At 46.9% G+C, this 19,543-nt stretch overlaps 1 protein-coding gene across 1 annotated transcript in view; it reads right to left on the bottom strand.

The window, feature by feature from the left end:
- Positions 1-19,543, bottom strand: part of EAF2 (ELL associated factor 2) — a 172,463-nt gene that overhangs the window by 103,383 nt on the left and 49,537 nt on the right. Inside the window, exon 2 of the mRNA XM_085647527.1 lies at positions 18,498-18,592. Within this exon, the coding sequence (XP_085503653.1) occupies positions 18,498-18,592 (95 nt within the window). The remainder of the gene's footprint in view (positions 1-18,497; positions 18,593-19,543) is intronic.

Below are 19,543 nucleotides of genomic sequence, written 5' to 3'. Positions count from 1 at the left end.
TTTGTTCTGTCCAGGAAAAAGCTCACCGCCCTCTTAGGGTCCAAGCGGTGAAGTCTCTCCTCCTCCTTGGAAGGGTGAGGGGGAGGATAAAAGGTAGGGAGGGTAATGGATTGCCCCAGATGGAAGGGAGTTACCACCTTAGGCAAAAATGCAGCCCTGGTCCTGAGTACCATTCTTTCAGCATGAATGGTCAAGAACGGGGGTTTTGAACTTAAAGCTTGAAGCTCACTTACCCTCCTTGCCGAGGTGATCGCAATGAGGAAAACTGTCTTGAAAGACAACAGTCTCAAGGGACACTTATGTAAGGGCTCGAAGGGAGAACCCTAAGATAAGTCAATACAAGGTTTAAGTCCCATTGAGGCACAATAAAGGGAGTAGGAGGAAATTTGTTTGCGAGGCCCTTGAGAAACCTAAGCACAATAGGTGATTTAAATAATGATGGCTGATCCGGCAGGCAAAGGAAAGCCGACAAAGCCGATAAATATCCTTTTACTGTAGCCACAGCAAAGCCTTGCTGAGCAAGAGAAAGGGCAAACTGCAGAATGTTAGACAAACGAGCCTTCAAGGGATCAATCGACCTCTCTCCACACCAGAGTACAAATTTAGACCATCTATAGGAATATATGGATTTGCTCGAGTGACGTCTGGCAGACAGAATGACATCTACCACATCTGGCGGGAGAGAAAAAGAATTCAGGTTGCCCCGTTCAATCTCCAGGCATGAAGGTGTAAGCTCTGGAGGTGGGGGTGTAGAACCTGCCCCTCCGACTGCGAGAGGAGGTCTGCCCTCAGAGGGAGACGGAGCGGACGGCACGAGGAGAGGTGGAGAAGATCTGTATACCACACCCTTCTTGGCCAATCCGGGGCGATCAATATAACTTGGGCCCGGTCTTGGCGAATCTTCCTCAGAACCCGAGAAATCAAGGGTATGGGAGGAAACGCGTAAAGGAGTCGTGAGCCCCAACTCAACCGAAACGCGTCCCCCGAAGCTCCCTGCATCGGATACTGGAGACTGCAGAACGACGGGCAGTGAGCATTCTCATGAGTGGCGAACAGGTCCACCCGAAGAGTCCCCCACATCCGAAAGACGTGACGAACCACTTCCGGATGGAGCCTCCACTCGTGATCGGCGGAGAACTGTCGACTGAGACTGTCTGCACGAACGTTCAGAACCCCGGCCAGATGATTTGCCACCAGACAAATCTGATGGTCCTGAGCCCAGGACCATAGACGCAGGGCCTCTCTGCAGAGACAAAGAGACCCCACTCCTCCCGGTTTGTTGACATACCACATCGCGGTAGTGTTGTCCGTCAGGACTTGAACAGACTGACCGCGAAGGGAAGGGAGGAAGGCCTTGAGCGCCAAACGTATCGCCCGTAACTCCAGAAGGTTGATGTGAAGCAACCTTTCCTCTGGAGACCAAAGACCCTTGATCTCCAGATCCCCCAGATGAGCACCCCACCCTAAGGTGGATGCATCCGTTATCACTGTGGCCACCGATGGAGGAAGATGAAAGGGCTTTCCTTGAGAGATTGCCCTCCACGCTCCACCAAGACCGATCCGCTGCAGCTTCTCTGGAGATCCTCACAGACTCCTTGAGATCTCCCTTGTGCTGATACCACTGCTTGCGGAGGCACCACTGGAGCGCCCTCATGTGCCAGCGTGCATGGTTGACCAACAGAATGCAGGAAGCGAACAGACCGAGCAGGCAAAGGACCTTCAGAACCGGAACCACCGCTCCGTTGTAAAATAAAGGAATCATTTCCTGCATGTCGAGAGTCCTTTGTGGAGGAGGGAATGCTCGACACACAGTAGTGTCCAGTACCGCACCTATGAACAGGTTGCGCTGAGAGAGCACCAGGTGAGATTTGGGCACGTTTATCGAAAAGCCCAATTTGTACAACAGCTGAGTTGTATCCTGCAGATGATGCAGCACCTTTTCTGGCGACTCTGCTTTTATCAGCCAGTCGTCCAGATAGGGAAAAACTGATATCCCTGACCTTCTGAGATGGGCTGCCACCACTGCCATCACCTTCGTGAAGACTCGGGGTGCAGAAGTAAGACCAAACAGTAGGACCGCAAATTAATAATGTTGCGACCCTACCGTGAAACGGAGATACTTTCTGTGCGACTTCAGGATTGGGATGTGAAAATACACATCCTGCAAGTCGATCGACACCATCCAGTCCTCCCGATTCAGCGCTTGAAGAACCTGAGCAAGGGTGAGCATCTTGAACTTTTCTTGTTTTAGAAAAAGATTCAAGATTCTGAGGTCCAATATCGGACGCAATCTACCATCCTTTCGGAATCAGGAAATACCGGGAGTAGCATCCCTGACCCCTCTCCTGCTCTGGAACCACCTCTATCGCACCTTTCTGAAACAACTTCAGGACTTCCTCCTGCAGGAGAAGACGGTGGTCCCCCGAGCAAGCCCCTTGACAAGGAGGGTAATTTGGAGGGAATTCCCGAAAGGGAAGGGCGTACCCATTTTCTACAAGATCCAGAACCCAGAGATCTGTAGTTACAGATTCCTAATCTTGTAGAAAATGGGTAAGCCGGCCCCCCACAGGACCAGCATGATCCGGAATGTCGAATCTAGGGCTGCTTTGCAGTGGTGGGAGGGGCTGAGGAAGAGGAGGAGGAGAGTTGCCGGCCACGAGTGCGACCCCTGAAACCTCTAGACGAGGAACCTTGCTGCTGCTGCTGGGTCTGTCTGTAGGGTCGAAAGGATGTCCTTCCAAATCCTCTATACCTCTTAAAAGACCCCCTCGACTGAGATTGAAGTCCCAGAGATTTAGCAGTCGCCTTGCTCTCTTTGAATCAGTTCATAAGGCTTTATTCGGAGCATAGAAAAAAAATGTCCATATAAGCACATACATAACATAACAAAATAAAATAACATAGCAAATTTCACAATGATCAGCAAATGGTTAAAAAACGAGAGAACTTTACAACCAGGGGAGAATAAAATATTTAAAAACACATACTTTTCCTGATATTAATTGCTTTGAGTAAAAAAGTTGCAGTAAAAAAGCAAATATCGGGGTGATGCAGGTTAAAAAGCAATTTAAAAGAGTCATGTACTGTTCTAACACCAAATTTAATAAAAATAGGTTTTAAAAAAGCTACACGGAGATTCCCATACAGTGGGCACACCAAGAGAAAGTGCATCGTGCTTTGTGCAGACAAGTTGTCGCAGGGACAAAAACCCATGGGCTGCTTATTTACAGTTGGAAAAGCGATCAATTTATGCACAATCCCCATTCTAAGTCTAGTTAAAACAAACTTGTGGGAGACTCTGTTCACCATGGTAAGATATGGCTGAAATCCTTCCAATTCATTCAAAGAGTTATATTGCACACAGGTAGAGAGAGATTTACTTTTGTCATTCCGACCCTCGGATTTACACAGCAGAAAGATATACTTCATTTCAGCTTTAGAAATTGCAGCTGCCCCATATCTATCGGATTTAATGTTAATCCCGTAGAATTCTTGAAAACTGTTTACAATATACTTAATCCATGGTATCTTAAAATGATTATCAGTGGAGAGACAGTCATCAATGATGGCTCTGTTTAGTGACGTCTCTTCTTTAAGCCAAATTGCCCGCCATAACAATAATGGCCTTAACAGAAGCAAATCATTTAGAAAGGGGATACCAAGTTCGCTGTGGACTAAGTCATTAGATGCAGAATTAGGTAAGTTCAACAGTTTTTTAAGGAAGGCGTTCTCCTCCACCTGTAAACCCCCTGCCTGGGTAAAGCCCCAGATCCCAGCTCCGTAAAGCGCAGTTGAAAGGCATCGTGACTGGAAAATTTTAAGCATGTCACTTATACGCTTATCCCCTATTTTGGTGGCAAAGGTGAACACCCCATTAGAGCTTCTGACCATCTTGGCTCTAACGCTTGTAAGTTCACTAGCCCATGTACAGTTCTTTGAGAAGTTAATTCCAAGATAACAGAAGTTATCCACCACTTTGACCCTATGTTGATCAATGTAATAAGCGTGAGGCTTATTCTTTCCGGTGCCACATTCCATGGTATAGGTTTTAGTTTTGTTGATCACAAGCTTTCTCGATGTAATAAATTGTGAAAACCTATCCATCAGACGTTGGAGGCCTATCGGTGTCCTAGATAATAATACGGCGTCGTCCGCATAGAGTAAGACCGGGACAGTCGTATTATTGACTCTAGGGGCATCGGCTACGACTGACTGCAGCACAGTGTCCACTTCGTTAATAAAAAGGGTAAAAAGTAGGGGGGCTAAAACACACCCCTGCCTAATTCCCCGACCAATCCTGAATTTAGTGGTGCACTCCCCATTAGAACCATATCTAACGCTAGTTCGAAGTTTTTCATACAATCTAGCTAAAAAGAAAATAATGCCCTCAGGAGCCCCCATATCGATCAGCTTGGCCCAAAGGATAGCGTGATCCACCAGATCGAAGGCACTACTTAAATCTGCAAAGCAGAGATAAATAGAACCCTTTCTGGCCCGGGTATATTTCCCTATCAGGAGTTCAAGATTCAGGCATTGCTCAATCGTCCCACGGCCTTTTCTGAACCCATACTGGCAGTTAGCCAAGATGCCATTAGTCTCTGCCCATTCTTCCAGCCTAACCAGGAGAGTCCTACTCATGATTTTAACTGAGGAGTCCAACAGGGAAATGGGACGATAGTTCTTCACGTCCCCCTTGTCTCCTTTCTTATGAATAGGTACAATAATAGATTCTTCCCATGTTGGGGGTATCCCGTAACTGACTGCTGCGTTAAATACTTTAACCAGAACAGGACCCCAAATCTCCGGGGCTACCTTGTAAACATCAATGGGTACTCCATCAGGGCCCTGGGCCTTACCACCTTTACTTGTGGCAATGCTACCCAAGACCTCAGAGAGACTAATGTTAAGGGGCACTATAGGCCAGCTGTCTCTTAAATTTAGCAAAGAGTTCGCTGAATCAAAAATAGTAGAAAAATGGGAAATCCAAGTATCCATGCCAACCATAGAGGTGAGCTCCGGAACCTTCTCATCTTTCAGGAAAGGGCAGTTAACCGTGGCCCAGAAAAGCGAACAATCTTTCAGTTCGGCTGCCTGCGTCAATTTATCCCAAGCCTCGTGTTGTAATTCTGTCTTCCTGCGCTTAACTATGGTCTTGTAGTTAGATCTAAGCTGACACACCTGCTTCTTGTCTCTAGGTTTAGTAGCCAGAGCATCTTTAAGCTCTTTTAGTGCGCTAGTGCAGGCACTGTCAAACCATCCTCTTTGCCGTATTGGCTTGCCATCACTTAATTTGGTAAATTTTTGGTCAATAATGGTATTGATTCTAACAAAATGTTGGACAAGATCGGCATTGACGTCATCCGTTTCAAGGATCTCAGTAATTTCTGGAAGACAGCTATTAATAATACTATCAGACGTCATTACTGATTTGTCACCTTTCCATCTCAGCCTAGTACCATTGGGTCTATATGGTTCAATACTGTTAATAACCCCAGATGATACAACAGATGTTTTATTCCAAAAAACCACCTCTAAAACTATGCAATTATGATCGCTGAGCATGATGTCCACAACCTTGGGAGCCAGACTCCATGGAACAAGGCTTGAAGACAAACATATAAAATCAATGATAGTGTTAGCCCCCCTCCCTGCAAATGTCGGGATACTTTCTGCAGTCATTATTATTGGTATCCAGAATTTCCATGTCAAAAGCCGCTAAAAGATGGTTTAAAGAGTCCCCATATTTATCATGAGGAAAATGGAGATCCACGTCCCCAAATCGGTTAGTAATACCGCACGGACAATGACTAGAGAGGGGGCAAACAGAAATGTTAAAATCCCCTGCGAAAATAATTTCAAAAACAATTTTAGAACCATTAATAATGTCTTCTAGAGCAGTGAATAAGGAATCTACCACCGCATACCTGGTACTATCGAAAATATTATTATAGAAATTAATTAAGAGAATATTTCTGCCATCCCTCTCGTACAGCCACAAGATTTGTGCATGGGTCCCCACTAAAACATACTTCTTAACAATAATGGGAATTTTGATAGAAATCAGGACCAAAAGCCCTCCTTTGGCTCTACCAGAAAGGGATGCAGTTGCAGGTAACTGATACGAGATATATCCATTGTACCCCGAAAAATTTTTACACCAAGTTTCTTGAAAACAGCAGATATCAAAAAGATTAATAAACTCTCGCCAACCCAAGCTCGCTTCCTTTGAAGTTAAGCCAGCAATATTCCAACTAACAAAATAACTTCTAGTTGATAATTCTGAGCCTTTGTCCCGGGGGGAAACACTTGCACGCTTGCTATGGTTATTGGTTATATAAGGTACTCCTATAGCCCCCTCAAAAGCAGTACCAGAATCAATTGGCGGACAATGATCATGGGGGGGACTAACGTTTATCAGCCCCGAACTAACACTTACTGATGCTGTGTCACAGTGAACATCCTGGTCTTCACGGTATACTACATCAGAAATCAGTCAGTCGTTACAATCCAAACCGCTCAAGCACTGGAACCGATTAGAGTTAACTAACTCAAACCTATTAGGCACATTTGAGGCACTGCCCCCACCCCTGCTAGAAACATTAAGGGTTCTACTAATAACGTGTTGATAAAAATACCCAAGTGGTCTAAGAGAAATGCCCTGTTCATTTGTAGGTCGTGAGGTGGCTCTAAGCAAAGTTGTAGTGGCTAATTGAGGGTCGCTAAAATTAATGATCACACAATCGCCACTAATGCTTTTAGGCGAGTTCCCAATCCAATTGGCTCTGGTAGTAGTTAAAATTTCGTGAGACAGGGCCACAGGGTAGCCACACTCACGGTTTAACCAGGCCACTGTTTTATTCTTAAGCGACTCGTGGCTTTCAAGATTGCCCCGAGACCCCTTATCCGGAAGTGGGGGAACGTTAGTTAAAACTGCCACGTAGGGGGCACATTCTGGGGGTAAATTAGGTCCCTTGGGATGATTTTTGGAGTTATTGACGATCTTCCAAGGGTTATCCACTACCACAGATAAAGGTGGAATATTAGAACCAACCGCCAAATTCAGTTCAGCTGTGGAATTAGGACAATGGCTCTCATTAGGGATGTTACAAGTTTCCGGTTCTGAAACCATAGCTGTTAATGGATCTAATGGATCTGCTCTATTAGCCTTAGTCCCTAAGTGGGAATCTAGAAGCCCCCCCAGTCTCTTAATTTCTAATGATAGGGTGTCAAGTTTGTCCATTAAAGGCAGGATGACTTTATCAAACTTACTATCTATCAGACTAACTAGAAACTCTAATTGCTTGGGGTCTAATGTTACTTGGGTATTTTCGACAACAGTAGGTGAGTTACTCACTGCACACTTAGACGGGGGATCCAATCTTTTTTTATTATGATTCCCTCCACGTTTTGGAAATGTTGGCCTAACAACACCCTTCCCCGATCTTAGCACTCTCTGCACTCTCGAAACCGGAGAGCATAAGGCTAATGATGAGTCTGACGGTTCTGGCATGTTCAAGACAAGGTCAGGATCAGGTACGGGAATTACTGCGGGACATTGCGAGCATTCAATATTGGCACCACCGTCTACTGTGGGTATTGGTGAAACAATAGCTAAATCTGGAATATTAGGTAGGGAGTCTGAAGGGCACCCCCGGCCCAATGAAAGTCGTCGTTCTTTGTTAATTTTATCAACGACTTTCACAAGATAACTATCGAGGGTAGCACAGTTAGAACGGACAGACTCCTTATTAAGTGTAGACATCTTAACTTATTAAACAAAGAAATGAAACCACAAATATAACACTAAACTAAACACTCCAAAACGCCTTAATCAGAAATAATTAAATTGTTATCATATAAAATCACTTAAGATATTACCAGACAAACTGGATATATCAGCAACACGAATAATAACTATTAAGAGTCAGGTGCAAAAGTGCATTATTGCCCGGGCACATACAGATGCAACCCTTTAGATGATCGATTGCACAGCATCCGGCCCAGCCCAGCCTCTTCTGGCCTCTGACGGCCACAGACGGTCCCGCCCTTGTCCCGGGCTTCTCCCGGCGCCGACCCGCGCGCGATCCCGCGACGCGGAGGGAGCCTCGGAAGATATAGCGCCTCCGGGCGCGTCGTCCAGCGTCAGTGGGCGGGTCTGAAGGGAATGCTGGGGCTTGAGGTCCTATCCTGCGGCAGCCTCAGGTGGCGCGAGGCGACAGCGGCAGGAGAACCGAGCGTCCGCTTCCAGCCGAGGGAAAGATCAAAGCAGCCCCCAGAAGCCTGTCAGGTACTGTTTGTTAATCCTGGTTAGCAGCGTTTACCCCCCGCTCCACCGAGGGAGCCTCGGAAGATATAGCGCCTCCGGGCGCGTCGTCCAGCGTCAGTGGGCGGGTCTGAAGGGAATGCTGGGGCTTGAGGTCCTATCCTGCGGCAGCCTCAGGTGGCGCGAGGCGACAGCGGCAGGAGAACCGAGCGTCCGCTTCCAGCCGAGGGAAAGATCAAAGCAGCCCCCAGAAGCCTGTCAGGTACTGTTTGTTAATCCTGGTTAGCAGCGTTTACCCCCCTCTTTGAATCTTTCTAGAGCAGCATCCGCCTTTTTACCAAATAGGCCAGACCCATCAAACGGCAGATCCAATAGAGTCGATTGCACATCCTGTGAGAACTCTGAAGATCTTAACCAAGCACTCCTTCTGGTTGCGACAGAAGACCCCATGATCCTTGCAACAGAATCTGCAGTGTCCAGCCCACTTTGGATCACCAGACGTGCTGCCGCCCGAGCATCAGCCAAGAGGTCATTAAACCCAGTCCTATCCTCCTCAGGCAGTTTTGGCGCCAGTTTCTTAGCCGAATCCATAAGCGCGTGCACATAGCGTCTCAAAAGACAAGTGGCGTTTGTTGATTTCAAGGCCATGCTGGCTGATGAAAATACTTTCTTTGCTGACTGGTCTAGCCTTTTAGCCTCTCTGTCCACAGGAACCTGAGGAAAAGCCCCCTTAGACTTTCCCGAACAAGCTGCCTGAATTACCAGGCTCTCAGATGAAGGATGTGACGTTAAAAATTCAGGGTCCCCTGGTGCTGCTCTATATCTCCTAGCAATCGTCTTAGAGACCGCAGGAGCAGAAAAGGGCATGCGCCACACCTCTAACACAGGTTCCACAATGGCCTCATTAAAGGGAAGCAAAGGCTCTGAAACCGCCGTGGGAGAATCTACTACCTCAGTTAAAATTTTCGACTTAAACTCCGTAGTTGGTAACTGGAGATCAAGCAGCTCCGCAGCCTTCCTGATAACCGAATGGTAGGGAGCAACGTCCTTAGAGGGTTCATCTGACGGTGGAGTAATCTCCCACTTAGGAAACAGATCCAATCCACTAGCTTCTTTAAGCTCTTCGAATACTTCATCTGACTCCACCAATTCTCCCTCTTCCGCTTCCTCCTGATGGTACCTCTGCTCTTCAATAATCCTCTGAGTCTCCCTTCTGGAACGAATCCGAATCATCGGCGGCGCCGTATTCGAATCCGAAGGCGCCGGTGTCGAACGTGGATCTGCCAGAGCCATCGGCGTCGAACGAGGTCGAGCCGGCGAGGATGGAAGCGGCATAGACGTCCTCGGAGCCGGAGGATTCCAAGACGGCGTCGTTGGAAAGAACGGTGTGAAAGGGGCCTGTGGATATACTTGCGGCACCCCCAAGTTAAATGCCATTGGACCCATCGGACCCGCAGGTGCACCAGGGGTGTACATGGCTCGAGCCAACACCCCATACATCGCATTTAAGTAATGCGAAGGGTCCTGACCTGGTCCAGGGAAGGCAGGGTACTAGTCAGACCTCACCGGACTCGGGCCAACCGGCGCCGACTGTGGAATCAGCGGCGTCGCAGGCTCACCCGGGGCTTGAAGATCTTCCGGGGCCGGAGACTGAGCCGGAGACGGAACCGGCGCCGGAGATGGAACCGGCGTCGAAGTCCGAGCTGGAACCGGTGAAGCCGGAGACAAGGAGATCACTGGAGATGAAGGACCAGCAGGCGAATTGGCACAGGAGAAGGAGAAACAGAGTCCTTCCGACGCAGAGTAGGTGACTTCGGCGCCGAGCTCTTATCCGAATGGTGTCGAGACGAGTGCCTTCTCTTTTTCTTGGCTCGAGAAGTATGTCCCGAAGTCGACTTAGACGCCGACCTCGACTTCGATCGAGACCTCGATCTTCTCCCTCTCTTCTCCTTCTTCATTTTTGCAATGAAGAGTTTTGGCTCCCGTTCCTTAAGAGCCTTCGTGCTCATCTTGCGGCAGCTGGCACAGCCATCCACGTCGTGGTCCGACGATCAACACCACACACAGTCCTCATGAGGATCTGTGATGGACATGTGCTTGCCACACTCCCGGCAAGGCTTAAATCCAGACTTTGTCGACATCCTCGAAAGAGAACAGGAAAAATAACGAGAATACACAAAGTATAAACGACGCTAACAACAGCGATTCCCGAAATCCGTTGGCTTCGACGGCGCGGAAAAAAGGGAACTGACGTCATCACGCCGACGAGGTCTTCTTATGGAGCCGGTGACGTCAGCGGAGTCGCGAGCGGTGCCGGTCCTCTGTAACGTCGTCTTCGACCTCATCGGCGTGGACTGCTACGAAAGTTTCCGAATGTTGCTGGCGCAGGGATATTCACAAGGTGAGGAATCCACTGGCAGATGTATCCATCAGAAATCCATAACAGCCTCCAAGATAGCCTCATTAAAAGGCAACAAGGGTTCAACATTTGAAGGTGGCGAATGTAGGACTTCAGTAAGGAGGTTTGGCTTATATTCAGCAGAGGGTAACTGCAAGTCCAGCAACTCTGCGGCCTTCTTAATACCTAAATGATAGGGGGCCAGTTCTTGTGGTGGTGAAGATCTAGTAGATGAATGCTCCCACTCCGGAGTAGTATCAAGACCACTAGCATCTTGAATGCCTTCAAAGTCGTCAGAAGATGCCTCCACCTCACCTTCTTCCACTTCCTCCCTATAACGCTCCTCGTCCAAGACTCTCTGGGCCTCTCTCCTTGAACGGATCCGAGGAACCGGCGTAGGCGGCGCCGTACGCGGAGTCGGCGCCGCCGGACGTGGAGCCGAGGGAGTCGGCAACGGCGTCGAGCAGGGCTCCGACAAAGGCCGATCCAAACGAAGCAGAGATGGATCACCAGACGGCGCCGGAAACTGCCACGAAGGAGCCATCGGCAAAAAGGGCATAAATGGGGCCTCAGCATAATGCTGCGGCAGTCCCAAGGTGTATGCCATAGGACCCACGGGACCAGATGGTGCACCGGATGGGAAGGCAGCCCGTTGTAAAATCCCATACACCGCATTAAGGAAATGCGTCGAATCCGCACCCGGAGTCGGGAACTGCGGATAAGGGATTGATCCTGAATCCGGCCGAGAAGTGCCTGGAACCAGAGCCGAAGTGTCCTCAACAGGCGCCACAGGATCAGCTGCGTCTGGAGAAAGCTCTCTCTCTTGTTCCTGTTCGACGTCAGAAGCAGAAGACTCCACTGGCGCCGGAGACCGTGCCGGTGACTGCGCCGGAGTCCGCTTCGGCGAAGGTGACCTCTCTGGAGACCTCCTAGGAGATGGAGAAGGAGATACAACATCCTTACTTCGACGTCGAGGCGACGGCAATCGCGAAGTCTTACTTTTCGAAACCGGCGCCGAGAGATATGCTTCCTTTTCTTGTGATGCTTCTTCGACTTCGAAGAGTGTGAAGTCGACGATTCCGGCCTAGATTTCTCCTTCTTTCTACCTCTCCTTTCCTTCTTCGCCTTGGCCATGAAGAGTTTCACCTCTCTCTCCTTCAAGGCCTTGGGGTATAGTCTTCTGCAACTGGAACAGTCCTCCACGTCGTGGTCAGAAGAAAGGCACCACAAACAATCCTCATGGGGGTCAGTCATTGACATGTGGCCCCCACATTCCCTACAAGGTTTGAAACCAGACTTCCTCGTCGAAGACATGGTGAATCCAGAAACAATAACCACTACAAGACTACAAAGTAGCAGGAGAGTGCTGGAAAACCGTTACGCGTCGATGGCGCGGAAAAAAGGGAACTGACGTCATCACGCCGACGAGGCTCTCTTATGGCTCCGGTGACGTCATACGGAGTGGCGAGCGGAGCCAAGGTATTATGACGTCCAAGTCGGCGCAGAGAGCTGGGGAAAAAAGTTCAGTGGAATGCTGGCACAGGGGATATTCACAAGGTGAGGAATCCACTGGCAGATGTATCCATCAGAAATTTAGGGTCAGTGCGAAGAACCACTTTGTTTTGGTGTACATGTAAAAATGGTTCTTCTATGGTTAATGCCTGAAGCTCACCCACTCTCCTCAATGATGTGAGAACAAGGAGGAAAGCAACTTTCGAAGTGAGAAATCGTAGTTCACATTTATGCAATGGCTCAAAGGGTGGACCCATTAGTCTTGTAAGAACAATATTATGATACCACACTGGGGCAGGTGGAAGTCTTGGTGGAATAACTCGAGTACTTCCATAAAATCCTTAATAACAGGCTCCCTGAAAAGAGACAGATGTCTATTCTGAAGGTATGCGGCGAGATGTAAGCGTATAGATGTGTACGCTAAATTTGAGCATTATAAATGTAGTAAATAGCAAATGATATTTTAAACGGAAGCATCAAGGGGGTTGATACGATTGTTGTCACAATAAATAACAAACCGCTTCCATTTTGCTGCACAGCAAGCTCTTGTAGTAGGACTTCTGGACTCTTTAATGATATTCATACAGTCTGGTAGAAGATTCAGATAACCAAACTATGACTTCAGGTGCCAGATCACAAAGTTGAGAGGTTTGGGATATGGATGTCTTCTCTCCATGGCTCTGCGTGAGGAGACTGGATGTGAGATGTACATTTTGATGAAAAACTACTGAGAGTTCCAACAGGGTAGTGAAGCAGGGTTGACGGGCCCAAGTAGGAGCTACCAGGGAGGGATGTTTGTCTGAGCTTCTGAACCACTAGTGGAATGAGCGGGAGAGGCGGATAAACGTAAGCAAATATCCCTGACCAATTCATCCATAGAGCATTGCCTTTGGATAATGGGTGTGGATACCTGGAGGCAAAGTTTGGGCATTTTGCGTTTTGGTGGGTGGCTAACAGATCTATGTCTGGGAAGCCCCACATCTGAAAGAACAGGAGGAGAACTTGAGGGTTAAGTTCCCACTCGTGGATCTGTTGTCTGTTTGCTGAGCAGATCTGCGATCTGATTGTTTACTACTGGGAGGTGTGCCGCTAGGAAATCCATTTTTTGATGAATGGCCCATCTCCAAATGGCTTGTGCAAGGTGCAACAGTTGGAATTGTGGTTCTGTATGGCTGTCATGTTGTCTGTGCGTATAAGGACAGTTTTGCCTACAAGGTGATTTTGGGAGGCTTCGAGGGCTAGGAAGACTGCTAGCAGCTCTAAATGCTTTATTTGGAGTTGTTTTACCTTTTGATTCCACAATCCTTGAATTGTGAGAGTTTGGAGACGAGCTCCCCAACCATTGAGTGATGCGTCTGTTAGCACTGTCTGTGGAACTGTCTGTGGAACTGGGTCGATGAAAGGCCGCCCTTTGGAAAGGTTCTGTGGATTCCACCACTGCAGAGAGTAATGAGTGCGGCCGTCCAGCAACACTAGATCTATCAATCAGTGCTTAATTTGAGCCGGAGCTGTCCGGTGCGGAGCACCGGCACTTAATTGGTTTCCGGGGCTCAGCACCTAATTGGCAACACCACACTTAGGGCAGACTGTCACAAGGTGGCGCTGCTCATGTAATTTAGAGATGAGCAGTGTAACAGTTGTTTAGGAAAACATTATACATTAAAGAAATACTAATAACCGCCTCCCCAGCCATTCCTTTAGCTTTGGGGACCTGGAATAATCTGAACTGCCGCATTTACATGCAATAGAGATGGTTAGTAGATATTTGGCGGCGATGATAGGGGCGATGGGTGGTGCAAGCTGCATTAGCCTCCTGGTCAGAGCCCTGGCACTCAATATTTTACAAATTAAGCACTGCTGTCAATCAACCAGGAGACTGATTTCACTGACATGCTAAACATTCCTGAAGGGGACGCATTTGAAGTCCTGCATATGGACCTATCATGAAGCGAGATCCCATCATTCCTAGTAGCTGCATGAATACCCGAGCTGGTAACGAGTAGTTGGGTGGAAGTTTGGAAATGGGAACCTGAATATTGCGGATTCTGGCTGGATTGGGACAGGCTAGAGTTTTTTGTGTATCTGGCCTCAAAGTACGTTTTGGAGGGTTGAAGATGGGCCTTCAACAGATTTACTGTGAATCTGATGTCATGCAGTAAGTGTAGTGTTCTTTGAGTGTGCTGTAGGCATTTTGTAAGAGTGCTGGCTTTGATTAGCCAGTCGTCTACATATGGGAAGACGTGGAAATGCTGTCTTCGCAGATGTGCAGTGACTACTGCCAGGGAGCAGTGGTGACTCCGAATGGGAGCACTTTGAATTGGTAATGTTGTCCCGCTACCACAAACCTGAGGTATTTGCAATGAGCGGGATGTATTGGAATATGGAAGTAGGCACCCTTTAAGTCCAGAGTGGACATAAAGTCGCCTTGTTGTAACAGAGGAAGCACCTGTTGGAGAGTGGCCATATGGAAGTGATCTGAATGAATGTATAGGTTTAATTCTCTGAGGTCTAATACAGGTCTGAGAGAACCATCCTTTTTGTGAATTAGAAAGGAAAGGGAGTCCCTTGATATTGTAATGGGACAGGTTTTATAGCTCCTTTTGCCAGAAGAGATTGGACCTCTTGTTTGAGTAGGTGCATATGTTCTGGAGATAGTTTGTGTTTTCGTGGTGGAATGTTTGGAGGGTTGTTGGCAAGTTCCAGGCAATAACCAGATTGGATAGTTTATTAAAAACCAATTTGTCCGATGTGATGGTATTACAGACTGGGAGAAATTCAGTGAGACGTCCCCTGACAGGTGTCAAATGATTTGGGGGGGTGGGGGGTGGGGTCACTGTTTAATTGTGGCTGGGGTGTATTACCTCTTCCTTTGGCATGGTTTTCCCGAAATCCACCTCGAAAATAATCTCTGGTAGAGGAGATTGACTATTGCTTCTATGAGGTAGAGGACCTGTCAGCAGGCATGGTCTTCGAGCCTCCCCTGTAAAGGGAGCGGCAAAAGGAACCACAGTTTGATGGCATCTGCAGTGCTCCCATTGATTTGGCTACCTCATTGTCTTTCTTCATTTTTTCAATTGAAGTGTCAACTGTAGGGCCAAATAAATGTTCCTTGTTAAATGGTAAATTTAAAATGGAAGCTTGAACGTCCGGTTTATATCCTAATACCCTTAGCCATGTGTGACGTCTAAGTAGGACGCTGGTGTTAATAGAGTATGAAGCAGCGTTTTCTGCGTCTAGAACTAACCTGACTGAAGTGTTGGAAATAAGCTTCCCTTCCTGGATGAGGTCATGAGCTTTAGCTTTATGCTCAGGCAAATGTTGGATCAGCTGCTCTAGCTCATCATAATGAGCTCTGTCATACCTTGCTAAGAGTGCTTGTGTATTAGCTATCCACCAATAATTGGTTGCTTGCGCTGCTACTCTTTTGCCCGAGGCATCTATTAATTTAGATTCTTTATCAGGAGACGGGCGTCTCCTGTTTGAGAATTAGTTCGTTTGCGAGCATTTGATACCAGTGAAGAAGCTTAATGGAACCTGACCCCCGATGTAAATTGGGTCTGTAGGTGCAGCTTTATATTTCTCAACTCTAGGTGTGAGGACCCTAGCTCGCACTGGATCTTTGAATACCTCATCTACAAGTTTTAACATACCTTTGAGCAGTGAGTGAGTGAGTGAAGTCTTTTGCGATGCACTTAGTGTCTCAAATAAGAAATATTCCTCAAGAGGCTCCTTATGGAGCTGTACTCCATGGTACTGTGCAGCTCTATTAAGCAGTTCAATGAACCCCACATTGTCATCTGGAGGAGAAGGCTTAGATGGGTATAGGTCTGGGTCGTTATTATTGGGATTAGTGTTCTAGTCGGCCCATGGGTCTGGAGCATTATCTTGTGGCACATCCCCATGTGTGGCCCCATCATCTTGATAATCTGGAGATTGTGGCAGAGGGGAATTTGTGGGTGTTATGAGCAAATTAGGATCAATAGGTGAAAAATGTGAAGGTGGTTAAAGAGGTGGCGGAGAAGTGTTAGTACCTATACTCTTTCTCTTTAGAGGGATATGATAAGAGTCCTCAAATTCTGGCCTTCTTTTTGCAGGCAACTTTGCATAAACTAATCCTGTTTTAGGGTTAATTGCAAGTTCAATTTGTTTGGGGTCTGTGTTTGCAGGCTGAACATCCAAACAAGGCTCCTTAGATGGTGGAGGAGACGCTTTTTCTCTTGGGGACAGAATTTTCGGTGTGGAAGATTTTGGTGCAGATTATTTCACTTACCACCTCCTTTGAAGTGTTGGTAACAAAGTTGCTGCAAAACCCTGGTACATACCATGCCCAATCACAATTAGGATGGGGCACCCCTTTCAACACCCTTCCTAACTGTGATACAGTAAGGGGAGGGAGGGGGGGGGGGGGGGAAGAGGGGCGTGTGGTCGTTGAACCTATTTTGCGACTTGGGAAAGCTTTTCCAACTTGTAAGATTGGGTTCAATACATACCTAAACGTTTTTTATGAATCACAAAGTTTGCGATCAAAAAATGGCTTTGTACATCAAGCCTACAGACACACATTACAGCAAAAGCCCTTTACTTGAAAATGCTTCTTAATGTTATTGATAAATTTAAAACAAGTCGCAAGTAGCAAAGTCCAGATGACACTGTTGGAGAGGACTCTGCAACCCTGCAGACACTGCTGGGGAACACTGCCCTGGTGTCAATGCACACAATGCGAGACGGACACTGCAAACACTGCCTTCTTACACTGCACACATTACGTTGTGACTCTACAGACCCTGTTCTGTGACCATGCTGACACTGCCAAGGTGGCAGTGGAGGAACTGCTCAACACTACAGACATGGACACTGTAGACACCATCTGGAGAAATTGTCAGAAGAACGCTGCCAGAGTGACACTGCAGACACTACTCAAGAGAAGATGTATGCACTACTTGGATTAAACTGCACCACTACCTTGTGATACTGTAAATACTGCGCAGCGAAGCTGAGGGCACTTCCTGAGGGATGCCTCTGATATAGCCCAGTGACAGACATTACAGGTGCTGAATTTCAAACACTGCAGATATTGCTTGTGGAACACTGCCTAGCCGACACGCTCATGGTAATATTGAGCACAAGGTCACTTTTTAGAGAAGGCGCTGGATTGTGGACAATCCATTGTGATGTAGTATTCTTTAAAGAGGTGAAACTTCAACTCTTTTCCTAAAATGGAGCAGCGGTGGGACGGTCCTAATGGATATGGGGATATCGGTCCAGATCTTGGGCACATAGATGGAAAAGGCCTAGCTTGTTTTTGTGTGTGTGCTTTTTTTAAAACATTTCTTAGTAGGCAGTCTGATGGTGTCTCGTTGCTGGTGTGTCAAAAAACACCAGAGACAGTGAGCTAGCCTGCAAGCTAAGTGGAGGTGCTGGTGGTTCTGATGGCCGTGTAAATGATTCAGCTGATTTTGAAGATGGTCCCGGCCAGAAAGGTGTGAGCCCATGGTGTGCTATCAAAATAGAGTGAAATGATTCTCTTGCTTCAGAGCCCTGGATGAGACGTGCTACAACACAAAGGATGTTCTTAAAGGGGTGTTCGTGCACAAGTCACGTAACAAGGCATTACCATCAAATAGACAGAGTACAAGTGCATGAAGAGCAGTTCACAAATTGCTCTCTGGAAGAAATGGTTTGATTTTCTTTAGAAGAGAGAAGTACCAGGCTAACTCTTTTTTTGGGCAATGTGTTCTAGAGGGTGGGATTGGTGTCCAGGGTGAATCCAAGTGACATGGCATTTGGTGAAAGTTGGGGTTCTAAGTCTATGTTCATGTCACTGAGACAGGTTTGTACAGTTTCTTGCTTGTTGTTATTGGCAAACAGGAATTCTGTCTTGGTTGGGTAGAGCTTCAGATAGGCACTGGACATCTAGGTCTAGATGACGTGCAAGTAGTGTTTGAGGAGTTGGATGTCTGAAGCAGAGGAGACTCAAGAAGAGCTGTGCATCATAGGCATATTGGTTCATTTTTATAGAATTCTTTGTGAGTAGGGCACCATGTAAAAGTTGATTACAGTATGGAAGCCTGGAGAACATCACAGGGGATAGGGATATTTTGTGACCTGGAGGTGCCCATGTGAACAAACTGGTGTTGGCTGGAAAGGTAGGAGAATCATTGAAGGACATTGCCAGTGAATCCAATTTGTAACTTCAAAGGGTGTATGAGGGTCGGATGGTTAACTCATTGACTTGATGGAATGATCTGCTTTGAACCAAGTAGTATCAAACTTCAACTTACAGCAAGAGGATTTTGTACATTACATAGAAGCATTCAAACTGACCTCAAGATTCGGTAGCGTTATGGTCACCTGTTCACCTTTACCAACTTCAAGGTCACCTTCACAAGACGTATCGATAGATGCAGGCTTGAAGTCATCTAATAAAATATTAAACCAATTTAAACCTGTGATACACAGTTCAAAATAACCAAAAGGTTTTACACAGCAATGCATGACAAAGGCGTGGAAAATGACATCCTTCAATTCAAGAAAGATTGCATATTATGTACAAAACAAGATAAACCATCAACCAAACACCTTTTTTCATTGAACAAATCTAGTGAAGTTAAATACAAAATACACAAAATAAACATAAATTTACAATAAACCACACTACTAAGCATGAGTTACACATATCAAAATTATTAAACCACAGAAAAAGACGACAACATAAGAGGAACGCGACAGAAATTTAGGATTTCAAAAAAACGATAGACTAACAAAACTCTACTGAAGCATAATTAAAACAAATTGTTTGGAAAATAAGAAACCAAGAAGTTCCTCAAGGACACGGAGAAATGAGGTTGCAGTCACGATAACTTCAAAATGTCATGGAACTTCATCATGATTTGTGAAATCCTCATAACATGCCTCATGGGGTGTCTAAGTGCATTATAGGCAAGATTGGTGCCGCTCGTAGTCGGGACTTTGTGTCTTTTTTTTAGTACTGCCAGCACTTTGGATTTCCACCAATTTCCCTGGAACTTAGCCTGGTTTGGGGCTGATTTGTGCTCACCTTGGGGCTGATCTGGAGACACCTACGCGAGCGGGACTGCGAGGACCAGCAGTCTTTGCGGCTCTCCATCTGCCGCACCTGGAGCCTCTTCCCGCTCTCGCCTTCTCCTATTTAGCTACGCCCTTATCCGCGGGACGCGCGCGGGCAAAGCCCGGGCCAAGGGCGGGCCCGTTTAAGCCCGTTCAAGGTCGCTCAAGACCGGACCGGGCCATTTCTCTTTTGCCTGTGAAACCGTAGCTATATCTATGCTGTTGTAAACATTATTTATATACCAAACTGTGGTATTAATCCTTGTGTTTGTTAAAAAATGTCT

This window comes from Triturus cristatus, chromosome 3_2, assembly GCF_964204655.1.
Source record: "Triturus cristatus chromosome 3_2, aTriCri1.1, whole genome shotgun sequence".
In the NCBI taxonomy this organism is placed as follows: domain Eukaryota; kingdom Metazoa; phylum Chordata; class Amphibia; order Caudata; family Salamandridae; genus Triturus; species Triturus cristatus.
This window is presented reverse-complemented; position numbering and strand designations above follow the sequence as displayed.